This window comes from Brachycentrus maculatus, unplaced genomic scaffold (genome assembly GCF_059751285.1).
Source record: "Brachycentrus maculatus isolate JH-2025_06_01 unplaced genomic scaffold, ASM5975128v1 h1tg000475l, whole genome shotgun sequence".
NCBI classification, from domain to species: Eukaryota; Metazoa; Arthropoda; class Insecta; order Trichoptera; family Brachycentridae; genus Brachycentrus; species Brachycentrus maculatus.
Window position 1 is genome coordinate 2383779 of NW_028281222.1, and position 26907 is coordinate 2410685.

A 26907-nucleotide genomic window follows, 5' to 3' on the forward strand; every position below is an offset into this window, starting at 1 on the left:
TATTTTATTTTAAAAATGCATTTAATGTGTGTAAAAAATATTTTAAATAATAATTATGATTTATCCTATTATACATTGTGAAATTTAAATGAAACTATTTAGAATTTTGCGAAATAGCTGTCGCCTAAAATTGTCGCGTAGTCAAAAATAACCCTGTTAGATGTTAAATACATTCTTTTTATTAAGAAATAAACGATAGTAGTAATTAAAAAAATTGTATTATTTCTATTTCAATGAAATCCTTTTTTATCTTTTCCGGGAGTACAAAAATTGATGTCCGACTTTCTCTGGGGAGTGGGTTCTTTTTACATGAAAAATTTTTTTTTTCTTCATAAAATCGATGTATTGTGAAAAAATAAATTATGTTAAAATAATTTAATAATAAAAAAAACACCTATTCGAAATATTTTTCAATTGTGATAAAATTACCCACAAATATCCACAGATGTCTTTGCTTTACAAGTTACATCATACTAACTGACAGACGGATTTCGACGTTCATTAACGTCGATACTCCTTTAAGGAAAATTTGCACTGACGTTCATTTACGTTCATACTCCCGGACAGGTTAAATATTGATGATGTCCTGAAAAATTCCTTTAACCTTGCCCATACTAATCATTAAAAAATTACACATGATCCGAAGGGGGGCACAGAAGACCCCAATTCATATTTGTATGGAAATCGTAGTACGCAGCTTGCAGCATGTACCAACTCGCCGCCAACTGAGTCATAGGTGCCACGTTCTTCCCAACACGCCGTCAGGCGACGACTGAATGCGCCCATCCAATAAGCAAGAGGCCGGAAATCGGATCAAACGAAAGCCGACTTGTTTAGTTGTTTCGCTGTTTCGTTATGGTAGTACTACATTTATAGGAGTGAAAGAAATAACATGTGCTGGCAGACAAAAACTTGTCAAACTGTATTTGTGAGGAATGAAGAGATAAGGCGTTGGACGCAGCAAACCTTGGTCACAACTGTCGTCAAGAAATGACGATTCAGTTGGCTTGGGCATGTACTCCGTATGCCTCCTGAGAGCCTTAATCAAGCTTGCCTCTTTTACAAGGCATCAGGTTCCCGACCGCTGCTGACCATTCGTCGGCAGCTCTCTTCAGAACTTCAGGACGTGGAATGATGCAAAGGAGCTGGCAGCGTACAGAAAAGCTTAGAAACAGTTTGTGGACTCCATATGCTCCACATAGGGAGCGGATATGGTTTAATTAAATTGATAATTTCATGTAATTAATTCATGAAGCAAAAGTTCAAAATTCTAGGTGAAAACATTCGCTGGTTGAATCCCATATCCTACTCGAAGTTAGTTGAAACGTTTATCAATAGATGGCACTATCATTCAAATTCATTATTAAATGACTATGAATGACAAAAATATGTCGAAAACATCTGCGTAATCGGGATTTTATATGCTTATTATGCTAGTTCAATATTTAAATTGAAATATTTGCTTATAAATTTACAGGTCATACAATCAATGAAAATTTCATACAAATAAGGTAGGTACGAGTACAAGCCACTAAAAAAGGACTTTATTACTATTTATTTTTTTAAACTGACCCTCTTCGTCACTCAATAGTGTATAGAGCACCTTTTAAATTAATGTTAGATTGAAAAAAAAATCACTAACTCCAGTTTTATCCCTTGAAAATTTAAATCTGGTTCTTGATTGAATGAGATGGGCAAAAAAAAATATTTTTGTATGGAAAATCGAACAAGGCTGTTGGTGTATTGAAAACGCGCACGAAATGGGAAGTGATCTTTTTGCGAGTGGGCAATTTGCAAAAAATGCTTTACAATTTGCCAAATGGTTTGGTTAGATTGAGATCGAATTTGGTACCTTTGAGGAAGTCGCGTGATATTTTATTCGCCAGACATCCGGAAAGTACCTACCCAACCTTCTGACGTATGTGCGGAGACTTTCTCTTGAATCGCAGCGCAATGAAACAAATGCAACAATAAATAAAATAAAAAAATCAAAACAGTTTTTCTTTTATTTATTATTATTATTTTATCATTAACAACTTGATGTTTCATACTGACTGGTACATTCTATTGCTAGATATTTTTTATATCTAGAAATTGAGAAAAAACGTCTACATTCAAATTAAATATAATATAACTGATTTTTTTAGGATAACCCGCAAAGCCTCTACTTTTTTAGTGGATTGTTTACAGGTAGGATAGTAATGATAGGGAAGGTAAATGTGAAAAATGCACCACAAACACCCAGACCAATTGAAAATAACACTTTTTCGAATTTATTTTGCAATTGGCGGGAATCGAACCCGCGACACCAATTTCGCATTCGAGCGTCTACCCAACTACTCCATGGTATCTGCCTTGTTCATTCTAGCTCCAACACTTGGATTTAAATGACCACTAATACGACTATCACGCCACTTAGCTGCAGGGGTAAGCAAAGAGGATGGGATGCCATACTGGTCTGTACTGCCATACACTGCTACTTTCACTTTCATCCATAAATCTAGTAATACATGTTCTTCGATATGTAGACTTTTGACAGCGCCTGCTTTTAGTTTTTGATCAATTTGGTGGTGCCGAATATTTAATTTTCTTCTAAACCCCGGGATCTACACATTTGTTCAAAAAACATGCCCGCGTCAGGTGATCTAAACTCTATTTTTATAGGCGTCATACTTTCGACATCTGAATTTAGATGTCGAAAGTATGATCTATTATATATTATTATGTAATATGTAAATATTAAAATGTTTGAAAAAATATGTTACTCAATTAGTTTTTTCTTATAATTTCTAAAACGTTAGATATTGTAAAATAGTGCTTACTTAAATCATTTTGGTGTTTGTTTTTCTTGCATTGTAAATATGCATATTTTACACGAAGAAATTGACTTTATTAAAGAAAACACTTTAGTTTATTTAAGATAACTAGTTTCGGAAGCTAAGCTTCCATATTCAGGTCAGTTTACATTTAGACCTGAAGATGGAAGTTTAGCTTCCGAAACTAGTTGTCCAGTTTTCTTTAATTATTTTAACATGTCTAGAAAGTAAATGCCGAAATAATAAATAAAAAAGAAATTGACATAATATTTAAATAATAATAAAATATTCAAATATTCTTACGAAAAAGATTTTTGACGTGCGCATGATCGCAGCTGTGTCCTTTGATTAGTGACGTCCGATTTCGACAGTTGCCGACAGTCAATTTTTCAATATGGCGAGGTGAGTCGTGTCAAACGTTCCTCCAGTTTAATTCTCAGTTTAATCGGTCGCAGTGCGCTACAGTGTTAGCGACTGCATAAAACACAACCTGAAATAGCATTCTACTAATTATTATAACAGCGACAGCCATTCAAAGTCCCCGTCGTGTTAAAATCTGTTATACAATATTGACAATCTTGATTCCTTAACCTGTTTTTCGCGTACGGATCCCAGTTAGATAATCGGATAAATCCGCTTTGATCAACCAAAATGAGTGAAAAAAGTGATAATGTCGTTAGAGTTGGATCCAGGAAGAGCCAGGTAATTTTTTTCGTCATATTTTCGCAACAGTTTTATTTAAAAATCGTTTGTTTTCGGTGTGTGGATTATGCAAGAACCTGACTTTACGTATCCCCGTGTCATTGAATATACTGACTAGTAATGATTTGGCAGAATATAAGTATCAATTACGCAAAGTCTATAGATCATTTATATATGTTTTATATTGTATGTTTTTCTTTTAATTAATGCGTATTTCATTATTCAATCTGACCTAATGACCTGTCATTCCTACGCTTCCTCATATCGCACGTTGAATGTGTGCGAACCGCAACTGATAATAAAACATCGTAAAATTTGGCACGTTTCCCTACCTAAGTGGTGCATAGGGTATCGCAAGGCAGGGTGATCAGTCCCGCGCTCCAGATTGGACAAATTAGTGAATGGAATATGTTTAATGGGGCGCAGATGATACAACAGTTAGAGCCCTGGGTAAACTAATGTGCAAAGGCAAATAGCCGCAAGTTAAAAGCAGTAGTTTTGAGATAAACGAGTTTCAAGTTAACTTAAAATTATAAATTATGCTTTTTGCCTTTCAAGAACGTCATAAATCTAAAAACTTGATTTTTCAGGAGAACGTTTTTAAAGTTTAAAAATATAATACAATTTATTAAAAATAAATATGAAGCCACTTATTGAACTTTTTACTGTGCAAACAGATTTTTTTTAGATGGGAATTGCATTTATTATTTACTTTGCTTATTATGTAAAAAGTTAATAGATCATTTAGTGGATTTTTATTTCTTCTATCTAATTAAACATGTTTTTATTTGGCTTAAGAGTCCGCGACACTAACCACAGGACCACAACCCGACATAAATTATACAGTACTAAGATTCATTCAATTTAAATTAATTTTGTCGGAAAAAATGATATAAAATCATGGTTTTCAACCCCTGCCTTATTACATTGTATATAACATATAATTGATTATTAAACCCCTGCATTATTACATGTATATAACATAGAATTTTGTCTAGCCTCACACCAGTCTGATGATGTCTGTCACGACGAAACCCGGTTGCTGGTCAAATAAAATTCCCACAGAAAAAAAACTACATACTTAGTTGTTACTTCACTATACAAAATGGATGAAAGGATGGAAGGATGAAAGTAGACTGATTGCAGTCGAAATGCGATCTCTCAGAAGAATGTGCTACAAAAGGATGTATGATAGATGTGCGAATAGTGAAATAAGGAAGGAATGCAAAGCTGAGATAAGCATTATCGATAAAATTAAGAAAGGTGTGTTGAGATGGTTTGGACATGTAGAACGAATGAGTGAGGAAAGAACGGTAAAACAAATTTATGAGGCGAATGTTAGTGGGAAAAGAAGCAGAGGAAGACCGAGAAAAACATGGCACGATCAGGTATGCCAAATACTTGAGAGTGATCAGGTTAGGAGTTGTAACAATCGGCGGGTATGTATGAGGAGATGCATGAACGTGGAAGAGGCGAAGAATGTTTGCAAGGACAGAGTGGTGTGGCGTTCTATTCCCTCTGCCTACCCCTGCGGGGAAGTGGCGTGATGGTTAGTTAGTTAGTTAGTTAGTTATACAAAATGCAGTTCCACCCAGAAATGTCAGTACAAAACATAAATCTAACAAATAAGCCAAGTCATGCCAATGTTGAAATTCTAAGCTATGACTCTAGTCTATTGAACGTGTGACACTAAAGAGATTGTTCTAGCCATGTGTGTGGAGTATGAACCTTGATATGTCCCCTCTATAATCACCAATACATCACCGCCATATTGCATATTGGCCAATCCAGCCATTTATATTCCAGCTAGCCTTCTGTACCATACATCATTCAAACACTAGGCCTTTTAAAAACACGGGTGTAATACTTTAATTATATATATATCGATGAGTTCTCCCAGAAAATTGTGGATAACTTTTAAAAATGCCTTATAAATACATTATTTATTTATAATTTTTTTATTACATTTCTCTTCTTTTTATTATGCCAGTAAGTGCATTCTAATTTAAATCATATCGCTCACTGCTTTTAACAATGTCATACGTCAAAATACTTGATTTTTCAGGATATATATATATATATATATATATATATATATATATATATATATATATATATATATATATATATGTATGTCTTCTTCTTCAAACCCTTATCCGCACCCGATGGTGCATAGGGCACTGCATTATATTGACACAGTGTTATTAGGATCGTTAATTGCATGAAGGCAAGGTGATCAACCCTGCGCTTGTAGTGCCAGTCCACTATGAGATTTAATAAATATGAGAGTCAAAATCATACGTAATTATCATGAACCCCTTGGAAATCCAACCCAAGACCTCCAATATGGTAGCCTGGCGTGCTAACCATTACAGAACGGAGGCAGCCAATATATATATATATATATATATATATATATATATATATATATATATATATATATATATATATATATATATATATATATATATATATATATATATATATATATATATATATATATATATATATATATATATATATATATATATATATATATATATATATATATATATATATATATATACATAAATTTATAAATAAAATAACAAACAAACACATCTGTACTAATAATGTATTTGAAATTTAAGCATTTTGAAGACATTTTTCCTCGTATTTTCTAGAAACCTGTTTGTTATTCCAATCACATGCACCAACATTCAAAGCCGTATAATGACTTTATAAACAGGAATATTTGTGAATTTCCAATTGTTTTTGTTTAAGCTTATAGAGGTATCCGCATGGCTATGACTGTTATTGAAAAATTCAAAAGGAAGCATGTAATTAATTATATTTTATTGCAAAATAAAATGTAAATTTTCTCAAAATAGAAACGTTCCTTATTAATTAGTATATCGTATTCTTAATTGGATAATTTTGTGTTTATATACCGTGACAGTAATCAGAGAAATGTTTTTCTGTAATTATGTAACACATACGAGTATTACATACTTTGATCTTATCTTTATATATAAAAATTTTAACGATAAATTACCCAAATATTTTAAGTATAAAATAGTTTTAAATAAAAATTTTCATGAACATATTACTAGAAATAACGATAAAATAAAACTGCCATTTTTGAAAAAACCGAGTCACAAAATTGTTTAATGTACAAGGGTTTGAAAATGTATGATGAGATGCCTGAATGTATGAAGAATGAAAAGAGTCTGAAAGAATTGAAAAATAAATGTTTTGTTTACTGTAAGATGTAAATATATCATAGTCATACAGGAGAAAGTGACCAAGTGCATTTTTCACAAAAACGTGATCATTGACTATTTGATATCTTACTAGCTTAATATTGCCCTGAAAAAAATCCTAAAGGATTTGAAACTTGGAAGTATAATATATTGACTTGTTAAAAATGACTAACTGCAATGATGTTTATTTTCTTGCCAAGCAAAAGTGGCTTAAATGGCCTTCCTGAACATTTTACGTTTTAATTACGTTACATGTATCAAAATAATGATATGTACATATCTTGACATAAAAATAATAATGGTAAATACAAATCCTGACATCAAATTTCTTATTTATACAAATCTTGTCATCAAAATAATGGCATGTACAAATTCTGATATCAAATTTCTTATTCATACAAATCTTGACATCAAAACAATGTAATGCACAAAATGTATTAAATATGATATAAGCTAACTAAAGAAATTAAATTTAAAAAAACATGATTCGGGATCTGTTGAAGTGAATAGAAACAGTTTGTCCAAACAAAAATTATATTGACAAATGATTTTAATTTATATTTAACAAATATTTTTTAATAGATTTATATTATCCACTGACACTTCGTGATGGAATTGCATTTTTAATATATTATTAGATTAAAACCAATATTTTTAGCTTTTCCACTTTATTTTAATTTGACCAGCGACCGGGTTTCGTCGTTACCGACATCATCAGACTGGTGGGAGGCTATACAAATTGTTATGTTATAGATAAAACAAGGCAGGAGTTGATAACCATGATTTGATATAATTTTATTGAGAAATTAATTTAATTTGAGTGAATTTAAGTATTGTATGATATTAAAAATATTTTTTATAAAGGTTTTTTTTTGTATTGAGAGCACGATTTTATATTATATTATAACTTCATATAAAATCGACTGGTACCTGAAGCGGAGGGCTGGTCACCTTTCCTTCATGTGTTAGCGATCAAGATGACACCGCGTTTATATGATGCAGTGCCCTATGCACCATTGGAGTGCGAATAAGGGTTTGAAGATGAAAATCGATGAAAGCAACCGGAGTTTTCGAAACTAGTCCTGTGTAATGAAATAAAACTGAATTGTTGTCCTAATACAAGTATTTAATTTTTAAAATAATCAACATGTCATTCCACAAAGTTAATGACGAATCGATAAATTATATAAATAATTCTAATTTAAAATGGGTTTGATAATTTATAAACACTCTGTGCCATTGTTGAAATAAATCTATTTTTAGATTTGTCATTTGGTGAGACAAAAATTTCACAGCCGGACTTATGATACAGAGTTACTAAATGTATTTAAGTACGCCTCCGTAGTGTAATGGTCAACACGCTTGGTTACCGTACTGGAGGTCCCAGGTTTGATTCCCAGGGGGGGGGGGGGTCAAATAAATATAAGTAATTTTTTCACTCTAATATTTATTCAATATTACGCTGGACTGGTACCTGACAAGCGGAGGGTTGATCACCTTTCCTTCATGTGTTAACAATCAAGATGACACTGCGTTTATATGATGCAGTGCCCTATGCACCGTTGGGGTGCGGATAAGGGTTTGAAGAAGATTTTTCACTGTAGTATTTATTCAATATTACCCTGGACCGGTGACTGAAGCGGAGGGCTGATCGCCTTTCCTTCATGTGTTAACGATCAAGATGACACTATGTTTATATGATGCAGTGTCCCATGCACCATTGGGTGCGGATAAGGGTTTAAAGAAGATACCAGAAATACCGTGATTCAAACATAAATAGTTCAAAAGTAAAATGTGTTTGATAATTTATAAACACCCTGTGCCATTGTTACATCTTTGGTGTGATGAAAATATTTCTCGGAGTTTAGTTAACGTGATTGGTCTTGAATGTTTTATGTATAAAGTGACTTTTTGTTTTTTTTAGTTGGCCCTTATACAAACCCGCTACGTGATCTCCCTGCTTGAACAACTATATCCAGAGAAGGTGTTTGAAATCGGTGAGTTGATATGCTAGTGGACTGATGGTCTGACATTTTTCTGTAGCAATAATGCTATTGGACTGATGGTCTGACATTTCTCTATAGCAATAATGCTAGTGGACTGATGGTCTGACATTTTTCTGTAGCAATAATGCTATTGGACTGATGGTCTGACATTTCTCTATAGCAATAATGCTAGTGGACTGATGTTCTGACATTCTCTATAGCAATAATGCTAGTGGACTGATGGTCTGACATTTCTCTATAGCAATAATGCTAGTGGACTGATGGTCTGACATTTCACTATAGCAATAATGCTAGTGGACTGATGGTCTGACATTTCTCTATAGCAATAATGCTAATGGACTGATGGTCTGACATTTCTCTATAGCAATAATGCTAGTGGACTGATGGTCTGACATTTCTCTATAGCAATAATGCTAGTGGACTGATGTTCTGACATTCTCTATAGCAATAATGCTAGTGGACTGATGGTCTGACATTTCTCTATAGCAATAATGCTAGTGGACTGATGGTCTGACATTTCTCTATAGCAATAATGCTAATGGACTGATGGTCTGACATTTCTCTATAGCAATAATGCTAGTGGACTGATGGTCTGACATTTTTCTGTAGCAATAATGCTATTGGACTGATGGTCTGACATTTCTCTATAGCAATAATGCTAGTGGACTGATGGTCTGACATTTTTCTGTAGCAATAATGCTATTGGACTGATGGTCTGACATTTCTCTATAGCAATAATGCTAGTGGACTGATGGTTTGATATTTCTCTGTACCTATAATGTTATTAAACATATGTTCTGACATTTCTCTGTAGCAATAATGCTAGTAAACATATGTTCTGACATTTCTCTGTAGCTATAATGTTAGTAAACATATGTTCTGATATTTCTCTGTAGCAATAATGCTAGTAAACATATGCTAGTAAACATATGTTCTGACATTTCTCTGTAGCAATAATGCTAGTAAACATATGTTCTGACATTTCTCTGTAGCTATAATGTTAGTAAACATATGTTCTGACATTTCTCTGTAGCAATAATGCTAGTAAACATATGTTCTGACATTTCTCTGTAGCTATAATGTTAGTAAACATATGTTCTGACATTTCTCTGTAGCAATAATGCTAGTAAACATATGTTCTGACATTTCTCTGTAGCTATAATGTTAGTAAACATATGTTCTGACATTTCTCTGTAGCAATAATACTAGTAAACATATGTTCTGACATTTCTCTGTAGCAATAATACTAGTAAACATATGTTCTGACATTTCTCTGTAGCAATAATGCTAGTGGACCAATGGTCGGACATCTTGTAGCACGACGAGAGTACTCTATGATACGATAAGACTATTTATGATTTTGTTTTCACTATGAAATTTAATTAATTTTTTATTTTTATAATTTGCTAATTAAGTAATATTTCCAGCTAACGAGGTTTATCATTTATGTAACATTTATTCAACTCAGGGCTGTCCAAAACTTGGTGTATACAGGGTGGCACAAAATTAATTACCCTATCGGATGGTGTTATAATTTTTGCAAATGGCATCGTACGTTAATAATATTTGACATATCGCTCACTCCTTTCAAGAACGTGATAAATCATAAATCGTCAATTTTCAGTTGTGCATGTTTTTGGAATGCCCAAAAAATGTACTATATCCCAGCAAAAGAGGCAATTTTTTAACTTAGTATTTACCCGTTACAGGGCAGAAAGTGTTGTTTTTGCATTTTGAATAAAAGGTATTGTTTAATTATCTTTTTAAATATACTTAACATTTTTCAAATAGTGGAAAAATCTTCAGGTTTTACCTAAAAAGATCTGTTGCACAGTAAAAAGATCAGTAAGTGGCTTGATATGTATTTTTAATACATTGTATTATATTTTTAAACTTTAAAAACGTTCTCCTGAAAAATCAAGTTTTTTAATTTATGACGTTCTTGAAAGGAGTGAGCGATATATGAACAAGACAGCTGCGGAATGCGAAAATTTTCCTAAGTAACTTTTGATTTAGTAAAAATGATTTTATTTTCTTTTAAGGTTTTTTTTTATTTTAAATTCTTTTGCATTTCACAATATAATATAAATATAAGTACAAAAAAAAATATTGTTTCTGTAGCTCTCAGTTTTTTTTAGTTTGGATTGGCCCGGGTTCATATCTGGTTTGGGACATCCCTGATTGATTAATTACAAAGAAGCACAGCACATTCAATTGAATAATTATTGCTATTATTTAAATAAAAATAATTGTCTTATCATCTAAATAACTAACCCAGAAATATATGTTCTCCTATCGGCGATACGGGCACTTGGTAAAGTGCTTCATATCTGGAGTAGTCTGTCCATTGCTGTGATAAATTTTATCTTGTTAATTAAGCAAATATAAAAAAATGGCTAGTACATATCGCTCACTCCTTTCAACAACGTCATATATAAAAAAAACTTGATTTTTCAAGAGATCGTTTTAAAAGTTTAAGAATATAATAAAATCTATTAAAAATAAATACCAAGCCACTTATTGAACTTTTTACTGTGCAACAGATCTTTTTAGGTAAAACCTGAAGGTTTTTTCTCCATTTGCAAAATATTTGGTTTATTTAAAAAAATAAATAAACAATACCTTTTCTTCAAAATTCTAAAACAACATTTTCTGCCCTGTTTCGGGTAAATATTAAGTTAAAAATATGCCGCTTTTGCTGGGATATAGTACATTTTCTGGGCATTTGGAAAACATGCTCAACTGAAAATTGACGATTTTTGATTTATGACGTTGTTGAAAGGAGTGAGCGATACGTCTATGTTATTAGTAGAGAGTGATTATTCACAGCTTACGTAATATCAAATCTGATACTCGAATAAATTTTACTAAAAACTATAAAAAAAACTAAAATGGTTAAATCCGAACTCTAAGTAAGTTTTAACCCAAACTCTAAGTAAGTTTTAAGTTTTGACCCAAACTGTAAGTAAGTTTTAAGTTTTACCCAAAGTCTAAGTAAGTTTTAAGTTTTACCCAAAGTCTAAGTAAGTTTTAAGTTTTGACCCAAACTGTAAGTAAGTTTTAAGTTTTGACCCAAACTCTTTGTAAGTTTTATATTTGTTCATTTTTAAAGCGTTTACTTTCCGATTAGTCATTTTTATTTGTTTGTTTTTTACAAAAATGTTGGTATATAATCGCTCAATGAGATTTTCATCATAAAACTATATGAAATCATAGTAACCTAGTTGTTTGTTGAAAATCTCAAATCTCTAAAAATGATACACTGATTGCTTTGTAATTTTGACACAACATTGTATTGAAATACGCGCATATTAAGTTTCAACCTAAACTTTAAGTAAGGCAAAAGAAGGATGAAAGTAGACTGAATGCAGTCGAAATGCGATCTCTCAGTGGAATGTGCGACAAAACGATGTATGATAGATGTACGAATAGTGAAATAAGGAAGGAATGCAAAGCTGAGATAAGCATTATCGATCAAATTAAGAAAGGTGTGTTGAGATGGTTTGGACATGTAGAACGAATGAGTGAGGAAAGAACGGTAAAACAAATCTATGAGGCGAATGTTAGCGGGAAAAGAAGCAGAGGAAGACCGAGAAAAACATGGCACGATCAGGTATGCCAAATACTTGAAAGTGGTCAGGTTAGGAGTCGTAACAATCGGCGGGTATGTATGAGGAGATGCATGAACGTGGAAGAGGCGAAGAATGTTTGCAAGGACAGAGTGGTGTGGCGCTCTATTCTCTCTGCCTACCCCTGCGGGGAAGCGGCGTGATGGTTAGTTAGTTAGTTAGTTTTTTTCTTTAAGTAAGGTTTTAGTTTCGACCCAAAGAATTTTAAAGACGAATAACGCAAAGAAATGAACTGTGTGACAAATCTTGATTGATATATGATATTGAATCCATTGTGTCCATTGTATTGTGTTCTATCTATTGTTTTTAGAGATCAACCTTATCCATTTATTATTTATTGTACACGTTCACTATCATTTTAAGATATCGCTCACTCCTTTCAAGAACGTCATAAATCAAAAATCGTCAATTTTCAGTTGTTCATGTTTTCCGAATGCCCAGAAAATGTACTATATCCCAGCAAAAGTGGCATATTTTTAACTTAATATTTACCCGCTACAGGGCAGAAAGTGTTGTTTTTGCATTTTGAGGAAAAGGTATTGTTTAATTATTTTTTTAAACACACTAAATATTTTTCAAATGGAGAAAAAACCTTCAGGTTTTACCTAAAAAGATCTGTTGCACAGTAAAAAGTTCAATAAGTAGCTTGATATTTATTTTTAATACATTGTATTATATTTTTAAACTTTAAAAACGCTCTCCTGAAAAATCAAGTTTTTTTATTTATGACGTTCTTGAAAGGAGTGAGCGATATGTAAACTGTATATCTGAATAAAAATAAAAAAAATAAACCCTTATCCGCACCCAATGGTGCATAGGGCACTGCGTCATATAAACGCAGTGTTATCTTGATTGTTTACGCATGAAGGAAAGGTGATCAGCCCTCCGCTTCAGGTACCAGTCCAGAGTAATATTGAATAAATATTACAGTGAAAAAATCACTTGTATTTATTTTACCCCCCTTGGGAATCGAACCCGGGACCTCCAGAACGGTAGCCGAGCGTGCTGACCATTACACTACGGAGGCGGACAAAATATATATCTGAATATAGCGAAGAATAGTCCGCCTCCGTAGTGTAATGGTCAGTACGCTCGGCTACCGTACTGGAGGTCCCGGGTTCGATTCCCAGGAGGGGGGGTCAAATAAGTACGAGTGATTTTGTCACTCTAATATTTACTCAATATTACCTGAAGCGGAGGGCTGATCACCTTTCCTTCATGTGTTAATGATCAAGATAACACTGCGTTTATATGATGCAGTGCCCTATGCACCATTGGGGTGCGGATAAGGGTTCAGAAAAAAATTAATATGCTTTAAATCCTTGTACATTATAGCCAAGGAGAATTTTCTGAGGCAACTAATGAAATTATTAAAAAAACTATCGACCCAAAAATAAATTGCCCAGACTTCCATATTCTTCTTCATCTTTGATGAGATGTCAAAAAATAATATGAAAATAACTCTGTAATTGGAGACAATCCAGATTTTGTGAACAAGTATTTGGACACACTCAAAATGTTGTCAAGTATGTTTTATTTGATTTTGCATTCCAGTGACCATGTCCACGCTGGGCGACCGCGTGCTCAACGTGTCCCTGCCCAAGATCGGGGAGAAGGCGCTGTTTACGGCGGAGCTGGAGGACGCCCTGCGCAGCGGCGAGGTGCACCTGCTGGTGCACTCGCTCAAGGACCTGCCCACCTGCCTGCCCGACAACATGGCCATCGGAGCCGTCCTGCAAAGGTACGCGCACCGATTCTTATACAAGTTCCGTGCCTATCGATGAGAGAAAATTAAGGTGGACATGGAATTGGCAAAAGAAGGCTGGAAGTAGATGCGATCTCTCAGTATGGCGAACCCGTGTTATATATATTCAAATGATGGTATCAGGAAAGAATGCAAGGCTGAGATAAGCATTATCGATAAAATTAAGAAAGGTGTGTTGAGATGGTTTGAACATGCGACTCGAATGAGTGAAAAAAGTACAGTCAAGTAAATTTATGGGGCGAATGTAGTTGGAAATAGGAGCAGAGGATGAGCGAGGAGAAGAAGGCATGATCAAGTATTACAAATACTTGGGCGTGGACGGGTCTGAAGTCGGAATAATCGGCGGGCGTGTATAAGGAGATGCATGAATGTGAAAGGGGCGGAGAATATTTGCAAAGATAGAGTGATGTGGCATTCTATTCCCTCTGCCTACCTTTGCGGGGAAGCGTCGTTTGTTATTTTTTTTGTATATTAAAAGCATTGTTAACCTTGTGGTATAGTAATAAAACACTCTTCTTATATACACTAAACCATTCATCATTCGCTTTGTGTAATACCATTTAAAAACACTACTTCACGACTACAAGTCATTTTAGTTGGCGTATTGTAAATTAAAAATTGTAAATATGTGTGTGATGAAATAAAAAAATAATTTATGAGAGCGGAATAGCCCTCCAGTTTGAACTGTGACATTGGCAGTGATTAGCTTATGTTTTTGAATAACCAGATAAAGTTTTGCTATATTTTAACGTGTCCATATATTTGTTCGGATATATTCTACTCCTTTGGTCCTGTGTTTTGCAGAGAGGACCCTCGGGACGCCTTGGTACTCCGCGAGGACTTCAAGGGGCACACGCTGGCCACACTGCCTCCTGGCTCCATCATAGGTAACTAGAAACTAATTAAACTGCGACTGTGGAAGTTCACACATTAGTTGACTTACAGAAAATTCAAAATGAGCAGAGTAAACTCGGTTGAAATGCATTCCCTCAGATGAATGTGTACAAAATTGTTTTATGACAGAATTAGAAATGAATTTTAAGCTGGACTAGGGATAGTTGAAAAGATTAAGAAAGGTTCTTTAAGTTCGACATTTGGAGCGAATAACAAGGAGAATGACTGTGAAAGTATTTTAACCACCCTACCTTCGGGTCATTTTCAGGCATATTTTTTATAAACAAGCAAAAAAATCGCAAAAAAAAACAAAAAAAGTGTATCCGGTACGCGTTCAATATTTTTGGAACAGATAAATTTTCTCGTACGCGTAGGTCAATACGGGTTAGCGCTGAACGGTGAAGAAAAACCGCGCATCACGTACGTTCGTATGTGTAGCGTGGTTACCCAAACGTGCATAGAGAAAACAGAACGAGGATAATCAAAATCTTCTTAATCTTTACAATTATCCCTTATTCAGCCTTACATTCTTTTTTACATCTTCGTTTATATAATATTTTTTATACACAATAATGGAATATAGATACTACCGATTGACGGCCAGCATCAACTGGCAAATTGATAAAAACATGTGCGTAATCATTTAAAATTTTATAAGTGCAAATTCAAGTTTCGATATATCTGCAACGTAGACAGAACGCAAATCAAAAAGTTTATTCTGTTCAATTTGCAAATCTGAAATTCATATTAGGTGTTTCGAAATAAAATTAAAATAAAATTCCCTCTAGTTCGTTACGTATCCAAGCATACATTGTGCAATTGCCTTTGTCACGAGGTGCCGGATTTAAAATTGTAATCTAATTTTATTCACATTTGTGCCGAATCTCAAAATCCATTATACATGACGCTGTCAACTGACTGTCTAGAAAACAAATCGCTGATACAATCAGATTGGTGTATGCAAATTTTGGATAAAATATAAATACAACGACGAATCTCTGAATTTATTTTATTTATAAGGTTTCAATAACATTGATTAACCTTTCCTGTACTGGCCATCCAAAACTTACACGTGATCCAAAGGGAGGTACTATAAGACTCCAGTTCATATTTGTATGGAAATCTTAGTACGCAGCTCGCAGCAAGTACCAACTCACTGCCAATTGAGTCACAGGGGCCACATCCTTCCCAACACGCTGTCAGGCGGTGACTGAATGCGGCCATCCGTTAAGCAAAAGGCCGTAAATCAGATCAAACGAAAGATGAATACTGTAAACATTGAAAAAAAACATTTAAAAAAACCTTTTTTTACAGTAGTTGAGATGTATATTTTATGATTTTCAAAGATGACTATTATTTGTTTAGTGCTAACATGGCTAGTTTTGAGAACTACAGATGTTCTCATCAACAGGTGAAAATACAAACTTTTGCAGTTTGTATTTTCACCTGTTGATGAGGACTTCTGCTCGAAACTTGTCGTATTTACGTTGATAAACTGAAAAAAATAATTTTATATAAGTGTTTTATTTTTATGTTTAAATTATTTTTATTACTTACGATAATCTTAATAAAATTAGTTGCGTTCATTTTAAGTATTAAAATATGTATAATAATTTACATCCGAAAGATTGAACATTTATCTATGATATATATTCGTTTTAGGTACCTCATCTCTTCGTAGGACAGCCCAAATATCTCGAACCCATCCACATCTTCGAGTTGTCGATATCCGTGGAAATTTAAACACCAGACTTCAGAAACTGGATCAAAACTGCCAACAGAAAAATAGCTACTCCCACGATACTTCCGCTTCCAATGAAAACAGCTCAAGCATGGACGCAACCAGCACAGATTTCAACTCAAACGGCACAAATTCAAATGCAACCAGCACAGATTTCAACTCAAATGGCTCAAATTTGAACGCAACCAGCACAGATTTGAATGCAAACAGCTCAAGTTTAAATGCAACCAGCATAGATTTCAACTCAAATGGCTCGAGTTTGAACGCAACCAGCACAGATTTCAATTCAAACGGCACGAGTTTGAACGCCACCAGCACAGATTTCAACACAAACGGCTCGAGTTTGAACGCAACCTGCACAGATTTCAACTCAAACGGCTCGAGTTTGAACGCAACTAGCACAGATTTGAATGCAAACAGCTCAAATTTGAATGCAACTGAGGCATTGCAAGATGTTTCAAATGGCGCAGAATCTTCCGGATCCAATGGCAATGATACGAGTGCGCAGGAAGTGAAGAGTACACCAAATGTTCCTAATTACGTAGCTCTTATTCTAGCCCAAGCGGGCCTACAGCGGATGGGATGGAAAGATAGAATATCAGAGGTGAGAAAAATATCCATGTATACTTGCAATTTAACGAATTGTTGTTTTCTGCTTTAAAAGAAGAAATTTGTTCTTAAAACACATTGTTGTCGGGCGGCATTTTCTGCTTTAAAAGTAGAAATTTGTTATTATAACACATTGTTGTCGGGCGGCATTGGTGTCCGCCTCCGTGGTGTAATGGTCAGCTACTGTGCTGGAGGTCCCGGGTTCGATTCCCAGGCGGAGCGAAAATAAATATTAGTGATTTTACACTGTAATATTTATTTAATAATACCCTGGACTGCTTCCTGAAGCGCAAGAGTGATCACCTTGCCTTCATGTGAGTAATGATCAAGATAACACTGCGTCGATTCGATGCAGTGCCCTATGCACCATTGGGTGCTGATAAGGGTTATAAGTAAGTAAGTAAGTTGTCGGGCAGTTTTTCCATCAACCCCGACACTTATTAATATACGCATTATGGTCTTATACTAATCACAAGTAACCGCAAACCCAATTCCCATCTGTACAATGTTTTTTAGTGTCTCGCGCTCTACCAAAAGTAAGCAAATAGAACGCTTATAAGCGTCTCCCGCTCTCTATTAACAGTATGTAAAAGACACTTTTAAGCATTTCTCGCCAACAGCGTGTTGATAGATTCATTTAAAGATGTTGTGGAAGTAAAGTTTTTTGTTTGTTTGTAAGGAATGATTTGCAATGCTTCTATTTTAGAGGCTTGTCTGCAAGTATGTGTAACTTTGTTTGTATGCTTTGTATATTTGAGGCTTTTCTGCAAGTATGTATAACTTTGTTTGTATGGAAAAAAAATACTAACTAAAATAAGTAATATGCAATAAACAAGGCATGATTTGCTTTAGTAAAAATCTTTTCCAAAAACAACTAATTTAATTTTTTTTCTGTTTAATCAATTTTTTAATTTGATCTCTCATCCCATAGCCCAGACTCACATACTCCCTTTGTATAAAAAGGTGTTTCGTTTCGTCTTTGTTGAGACAAAATATCTTATTATCAACATTTGTACTATGCCGACATTTCACAAAACCACGGATGCCGTGTTATCTCAAGAACATAGAGAAAATGCGGTCATAGACAATAAAGTTCTCCTAGATAAGTTCTTAAAGTACTTATTTATGTGAATGATAGTCGATGATGGCAACACTGAATAATGACAAGAATAAATCTATATTTAAAAAAATTTACTACTGTAATGAAAAAGGTTGAAAATTAAAATGAACGCAAAGTAATGTTTAAGTATCTGGGTTATCTAATAGTGCGATTCACATTCACATGTATTTTTTTTTTCATTAAGGTGCTCCCCAGTAAAGATGTGCTGTATGCAGTGGGGCAAGGGGCGCTCGCCATAGAGTGTATGGCTGACAATGTTCAAGTCTTGAAGATGCTCTCCCGTCTGAATCACGAGGAGACATACTGCCGCATCCTCGCCGAGAGGAGCTTCCTCAAAACCTTGGGTAAGTACTGACTGGCATACCATATCGAAATACATGAGAAACCCATTCTCGGAGTATTTAGTAACTAACAGATTGTTGCCCGGCGGTTTTTTCATCAACTCCAACCCTAATTATTGTCATAATTAGGGTCGTATACTAATCACAAGTAACTGCAAACCTTATTCCCATCTAAACAATGTTTTTTTTGGCATCTCTCGCGCTCTACCAAAAGTAAGCAAATAGAACGCTTATAAGCGTCTCCCGCTCTCAACGTAAAAGACATTTCAAACATTTCCCGCAAACAGTGTATTAATATACCTAAAGTTTTCGAAATGAACTATAATTATAAGAATGATTTTATTAATTGATTCAATAATCACTTTTAATTTTAATATTACTTAGTAAATACCACTATTTCTTGAAATCTATGTGTGGAATGCATCAAAACATGTCGCTCACTCCTTTCAAGAACGTCATAAATTAAAAAAACTTGATTTTTCAGGAGATCGTTTTTAAAGTTTAAACAAATAATAAAATGTATTAAAAATAAATATCAAGCCACTTATTAAACTTTTTACTGTGCAATAGATCTTTTTAGGTAAAACCTGAAGGTTTTTTCTCCATTTGAAAAATATCTAGTTTTTTTAAAAAAATTATCAAACAACACCTTTTCTTCAAAATGCAAAAACAACACTTTCAGCCCTGTAGTGGGTAAATATTAAGTTAAAAATATGCCTCTTTTGATGGGATATAGTACATTTTCTGGGCATTCCGAAAACATGCACAACTGAAAATAGATGATTTTTGATTTATGACGTTCTTGAAAGGAGTGAGCGATGTGTCACAGTAGATTTTAAGATATAGTGGTATTTACTAAGTGAAATTTAAATTGAAAATTTAAAAATGATTCTACAAACAGATTTCGCATTATGGATTTTTAAATACGCATAATTTCTGATAAATGCTCTGTGAAAATATTAAAACAAATGCCTCTATTTGCTAAATTATTGTTAGTTTACATGATTTTATGATGACACTGTGTGTATTAATTAGAACGCATGCAAAGCAAGTCAAATAAACACATAATTGGAGTTATCTTTGTTTGTTCAGCTGCTTGCTTTATTTATATTATTGTGTGTTTGTTGACTCAGGTGGCGGGTGCAGCGCTCCCGTCGCAGTTTCAACCGATCTAAGAGACATGGACCAATCTAAATCCAAAAAACTGGAGATCACTGGCGCAGTCTGGAGCCTCAACGGGGCCATAAAGATCGAAGAGTCGCTAGAAGAAGTGATCGACATCGTCAAAGCGCCGCCTAAACCGTCCGGGTGTCCGTACGATGCGAAAAATAAGCCGGGAAAACATAAAATGGCGGAGAGCGAGGTCGCGAAAAATGCGGAAGAGCCCGGTTCGAAAATGTTCAAAGGGGAGAGCCCGTGTCGAAGGAAAGTATCTGAACAAAGCGACGAAAAGATTGTCGGGTGTTGCCGTATGAAAACCATGAGTTCGGCTGTAAACAGCGCGGAACCGGTCGATATAGAAAACTTGATCAACATCCACGGGAAACTGTTTAAATTCTGCCCGTTTTCCGAAGCGAATCGGGTGTGCCCAGTCGAATACCCGAGCAGCCAGTCGGACGACTGCGGCAGTCGGAATCTGAGCGACACTCTCGTCAAAATGCATCCGCGTCGGCCGAGCTACGACATCAAAAAGTGCCCGTTCATGGCCAACCAGGTTGTGGCCATCAACTCCCAAATGGAGATGAGCAATTTGACGGGAGCGGAGTCTTCCATTCCGGTTTACGACATAGAGAGCAAGCCCAAGGCCAAGAACTGCCCCTTCTTGAAGCTGGAGACTCTGAACGCTGTGAATGACAGCAATAACGCGGTTCAAGAGCCCGACGGCGTAAAATTGTACTGCGGACTTACGAAGCACTTTAATATTTCGGATGATGTCTTGGAGCGCTGCGAAACGCTTGGCAAAGAGTTGGCCAATAAGTTAATTGAACGGGATGCGCTGAAAGTTATGCAATGCGCTCAGAATTACATTCGTAGCACGATACCAACGCTCTTAAGCACGGCTAAATAAAAATATATGCTAAATTTAACAATTATTTGGTCGTCTCGTATATGACTTATGTTTTCATTTATATGTTTTAACTAAAAGAATGACTGTACCTTAAATTCACCATCATTTGCGATGGCTAATGCAATAATTTACAATTAACTCGGAGTAATCCTAAAAATTTAGCAACTGGTTTGTGAAATTCCTAAGATTTTAACAGCTGGATTGTGAAATTCCTATAAAATTCCAGCTGGTTTGTGAAATTCCTAAAAATTTTACAGCCGGCTCATGAAAATCCGAAATTTTTTACAATCCTTTCATGATATTCATGAAAATTTAACAATCGACTCCTGAACATGACTGCCATTTTTCGGGAATGTATTTTCCATATATTTTTACCAGTTTGGCGGTATTAGATAAAAACAAAAAATTAATCTAAGAAATATTGATTTAGATGAGTCTGAAGATGTCAATATGGTGCAAGCTGTTATTATGGTGATATCTCTACGGTTGGTTACCCCTAACAATCCCATTAGGTGCCCGACTCCCTAACCGATTAGCCTTGCGATGTCGGTTATGGAGCAGCCTGATGTAATTTATTTATCATATTTTTTTTTCAAATGGTGCAATCGTATTTTATTGATAATTACAGTGGGACCTCTCATAACGACTAATTTGCATAACGAACAGTAAAATGTAAAGTTGCTCCCTTAACAAGCGAAATTTCGCATAGCGAGTTACAGAAAAAAAGCAAGTCCTACTTTCACGACATTCACTTGTGAGCTGGGACTTCCATGCCAGTCAAAACAAAAAATGTTTCGAATTTATTATTAGATTAAAACCAATATTTTTAGCTTTTCCACTTTTTTTATTTGACCAGCGACCGGGTTTCGTCGTTACCGACATCATCAGACTGGTGAGAGGCTATACAAATTGTTATGTTATATATAAAAGAAGGCAGGAGTTGATAACCATGATTTGATATAATTTTATTGAGAAATTAATTTAATTTGAGTGAATTTAAGTACTGTATGATATTAAAAATATTTTTTATAAAGGTTTTTTGTATTGAAAGCACGATTTTATGTAAAGTTATAATAGATTTGCATTTTATTTTATTTTTTGCATTTTTTGTATTATAACTTTATATAAAATCGTGCTTTCAATACAAAAAAACCTTTATAAAAAATATTTTTAATATCATACAATACTTAAATTCACTCAAATTAAATTAATTTCTCAATAAAATTATATCAAATCATGGTTATCAACTCCTGCCTTCTTTTATATATAACATAACAATTTGTATAGCCTCCCACCAGTCTGATGATGTCGGTAACGACGAAACCCGGTCGCTGGTCAAATAAAAAAAGTGGAAAAGCTAAAAATATTGGTTTTAATCTAATAATAAATTAAAAATGCAATTCCATCACGAAGTGTCAGTGGATAATATAAATCTATTAAAAATGTTTCGCTTAATGAGTAAGATTCTGGAACAAATTATGCTCATTATGAGGGGTTCCACTGTATATTCCTAGTTTAATTTTTGTTGAATATTATAAATAGATTTAATTTGTATATTTATAAAAATGCTATTTTTTTTCTTACGAGATTTTTACTTACATAAATAATACACCTCGAATTATATAAATTTTAATACAATGACACATCTTCTTCTTTTATTTTCATGGCTAGTCACCATTCAAGAGTGTTACAGCTACAATGACACATCGAAATGATAATAACGGAACTAAAATAAGTACCAATTAGTTGGCCAAATAAATTCCCAATATTTATATTGTTACAAAATATCATTTATTAAAATAAAATAATCACAATTACTGTACATTAAAGTACATTGAATAACCTTTTATTATTTTATTCTGTTTTCACAATATTTTTAATATTGAAATTAGATACTCTGCCAGTTTTGATAGAAAATGGTTTATTTTTCCTACTTTTTAAAAAAAAACTAGCTAGATTAAAAAAATGGCTGGCAAGTCGGCCCAGCTAGCAGTCTTAAAATTACTTTAAAAGTATGTGTTTCAATGGTTTTCCATTTAAAATAAAAATGTGATAAAGCTTAATCATATTTGCTACATAATGTATGTTACAATTATGTAATAATTTTTAGTCATTTAGCTGTGTAATTTACGTCGGAAGACGTAATTAAATTTTACGCTCAAAAAATTTTTTTCTCTGTTGATAACTTTTAATCAAGGATGATAGACAATTTCATTGTGTATGTATTTTATACCGTATACACATACTATCAAGATTTTAATTAGTACGTCGTAGAATCTCGACTCTGTCCCTACGCCAGGCAATTGCCTTGTTTTAAAATTGTTTTATTCGTTTCAAATGAATTAACTTTATTTTTGAGTCTTTGAGTGACATTTAAAATTGAGTGTTGCCATATGAAAACGTACCAAAAACAATAGTAAAAAAATATCACAATTTTTAGGTTCTTGAAATTTTATTCAGCAGAGAAATGTGCAGTCAGTATGGCAAACGAAAATCGGATTGTGTTGGCAATAAATAATTTTTATTTAAATAGGTAAACAAGCACAAAATATACAATGTTGCTACAAGCAATCTGATCAGATCCGACAGCAAACACTGTAAATGTAGTGTGAATACACAGCTTTATGTGAAGTTTATTGCTCAATGTTATAATTTAGAATTTATCATGTATTTTTATTGTTACTTTTAATAGAGATATCGCTCACTCCTTTCAACAACGTCATATATCAAAAAACATGATGTTTTAGGAGATAATTTTTAAAGTTTAAGAATATAATAAAATGTATTAAAAATAAATATCAAGCCACTTCTTGAACTTTTAACTGTGCAACAGACCTTTTTAGGTAAAACCTGAAGGTTTTTTCTCAATTTAAAAAATATTGAGTATATTTAAAAAAATAATTAAACAATACCTTTTCTTCAAAATGCAAAAACAACACTTTCTGCCCTGTAGTGGGTATATATTAAGTTAAAAATATGCCGCTTTTGCTGGGATATGGTTGATTTTCTGGGCTTTCCGAAAACATGCACAACTAAAAATTGATCATTTTTGATATTTGACGTTGTTGAAAGGAGTGAGCGATATGACTAATGAAAAACTGTTAATTTTTCATTTACCCTCATGGAATGGTATTCAATACTTTTTCTCGGCTTATATTACTTTCCAACTTACGTTTTTAATGACAAATTATCAAATATACCAGGAGTTAGAAATACGCAATACGCCACAAGATTTGAGCACTGATTGGAGTGGTTAATTTTAAATTATTCTTCCAAAAACCGCACCAACTCTAGACCTAACCTTGTTTTAACACACTAAGGACGGGTGTTTTTTACGCCTGCAGACCGCTGGCGACGGAATTTGATAATTCGCTCACTCCTTTCAAGAACGTCATAAATCAAAAAACTTGATTTTTCAGGAGAACGTTTTTAATGTTTTAAAATATATTACAATGTATTAAAAATAAATATCAAGCCACTTATTGAACTTTTTGCTGTGCAACAGATATTTTTAGGTAAAACCTGAAGGTTTTTTTCTCTATTTGAAAAATATTTAGAATGTTTAAAAAAACCATTAAACAATACCTTTTCTTCAATATGCAAAAACAACGCTTTCTGCCCTGTAGCGGGTAAATATTAAGTTAAAAATATGCCGCTTTTGCTGATATATAGATATATATATACATTTTCTGGGCACTCCGAAAACATGCACAACTGAAAATTGACGATTTTTTATTTATGACGTTCTTGAAAGGAGTGAGCGAATTGTGTACATATAGTTAAGACCTTAACAAAGAGATTGGTACATAATATTCATCTGAAAACATTAAATAATTCCTTCTTTTCTGACTTTGAAATGAGGCCGGCGCAGAAGGTAAAAATACCCTTCCCGTTCTGAGGCATCAATCGACCCAACCTTTCCTGGCTTAGTGTGTTAATGTACCTTAATACGGGACTATCATAAAATATACGACAATAAGAAAAACTCATATTTCATCAAAAACGTTTACTAAAAACATTTAAAAAATAAGCGTTGTATGTTTTTTGAGAATTTTATAAAAAATGCGAATATAAAATATGGGTAAAAAAATGAGATCCATGCTAGTTGTCACTACATTCTTTACATCTGTTGCCTTGGTGTTATCCATAGATAAGATGTCCATCGTAAATTTTACGAATACCCTGTAATCTAGGGTTAAGTAATAATTTCTTAAAAAGATATATTTTTATTATTTGATCACCCGTGTCAGATGAAAACAATAGTGCTAGCAATAATTGGGTGTCAATTAAAATGCACACATGACAACATTCCACGGAATGTTTTATTTGTTAAAAATAGGTATATTGAAAACTGCTAAGCAGGAAAAAAAGTCATGTTTGTTTGTGTTTATTTTTATTTATTGTTAAAGAGATTCAGAGCATGGGGAATCTGTCATGCATTTTTTTGTAGCCCGGATCCACAAAGAAAATGCAGAGAAATAATATCACTTGTAGCCCATAAATCCTTCCTTTCCACAGGGAGACTTCCAGACCAATGCGGCCACATATTATAGTTTATTTTAGATGTATTTAAAACTCTGACTAGTGAATAACATTTCATAGTTGTACAATGATTGTTTATCCATGTGTTAGAATATTTAAAAAAATGTATTGAAGATTTTTTTGTAAATATTGAAAACTGTTACCAATTTTTCATATTTTAAATGAACTGATATACATAATAATGTTTAAATAGAATATATATTGTATGTTGTTTATAAAAAAATAAATAAAGGTCATATTTTGTGGGATTCTTTGTTTTTCTTGTATAAATCATCTATCCCTAGCCTGATGGGGTATGGTCACCCATCTCTAGCTGCAAGGGGGCATTGATCATACATCATTAACTCCCAGGGGGATTTGATCATCCATAATTACCATTAAGTATAATGTCATTCCATCTTTGAAAATAATTGATAACCCATCATTAGCTCCAAGGGGACGTCAAAATTCTATTATTAGCTCCAAGGGGGATTATATCACCCATACTTGCAATGAAGTATAAAGTGATTCTATCTTTAATAAATAATTGATAACCCATTATTAGCTCAAGGGGGCAAATATCTTCCATCATTAGCTCCAAGGGGGGATCAATCTCCCATTATTACCTCCAAGGGGGATTTAATCACCTATAATTACAGTTAACACATTTCGGACAGGTATTTTTTACGCTTGCGGACCGCTGGCAACGGGATTTTTACATAGTTAAGACCTTAACAAAGAGATTGGTATATAAAATTAATATAAATACATTGGACAATTCCTTATTTTCTGCCTTTAAAATGAGGCCGGCGCAGAAGGTAAAAATACCCTTCCCGTCCTTAAGCATCAATCCACCAAACGGCCAGAAATTCCCCTTCCGTCCAAAGTGTGTTGAGTATAAAATGTGATTCCACGTTTTTTTTAATTATTCATCCATCAATAGTTCCAAGGGGGACATAGATCACCCATCATTAACTTCAAGGGGGGATTTGATCACCCATAATTACTGTTAATAACTACATGGACCAAATTATCTCTGACACGGGCTGTAGCGGGTATACCACGTTTAAACGATGGGTGGAGATTGACCTTGAAAGAAGCAAATCAATCATCACACAGATTGTGACTCAAGAAGGATTGGACACAAGAAGAAGGCTGAAGTAAGTGACTGTAATTTTTATTCTTCGGAATAAAAATTACAGTCACTTACTTCAGCCTTCTTCTTGTGTCCAGTATTGAACAAAGGCCTCCTTCTTGGACTTCTTAATTCTTTTTTTTTTTGAAAACAACAAGAAAAATAAAACAGCATTGTGATAAATCAATTTTAATAATATTACATAACATTTTCTATCATCTTCCAACAGTTTTCAACGAAAATAAGCTGCATAATGATTAATTCTACTATAACAATTTTTTCTACGAAGAACTAAACATTTCACAATTTTTTACATAA

General features: G+C 33.7%; 1 protein-coding gene across 1 annotated transcript; it reads left to right on the forward strand.

Moving 5' to 3' along the window:
• Positions 1–3195: 3195 nt before the first annotated feature.
• On the forward strand, positions 3196–21204 carry Hmbs (porphobilinogen deaminase-like protein l(3)02640). Its single transcript, XM_088272018.1, has 7 exons — positions 3196–3518; positions 8685–8757; positions 13950–14136; positions 14965–15047; positions 16717–17399; positions 18709–18868; positions 19999–21204. The coding sequence occupies exons 1-7, from the start codon at positions 3468–3470 to the stop codon at positions 20931–20933; spliced, it is 2172 nt and encodes a 723-aa protein (XP_088128144.1). The 5' UTR covers positions 3196–3467; the 3' UTR covers positions 20934–21204.
• Positions 21205–26907: the final 5703 nt, after the last annotated feature.

Coding starts and splice junctions, on each gene's coding strand:
- Hmbs (XM_088272018.1), top strand. CDS start 3,468: ATGAGTGAAAAAAGTGATAATGTCGTTAGAGTTGGATCCAGGAAGAGC. Junction 8,758..13,949: donor AGAGAAGGTGTTTGAAATCG/GTGAGTTGATAT, acceptor TTTGCATTCCAG/TGACCATGTCCACGCTGGGC. Junction 15,048..16,716: donor GCCTCCTGGCTCCATCATAG/GTAACTAGAAAC, acceptor TATTCGTTTTAG/GTACCTCATCTCTTCGTAGG.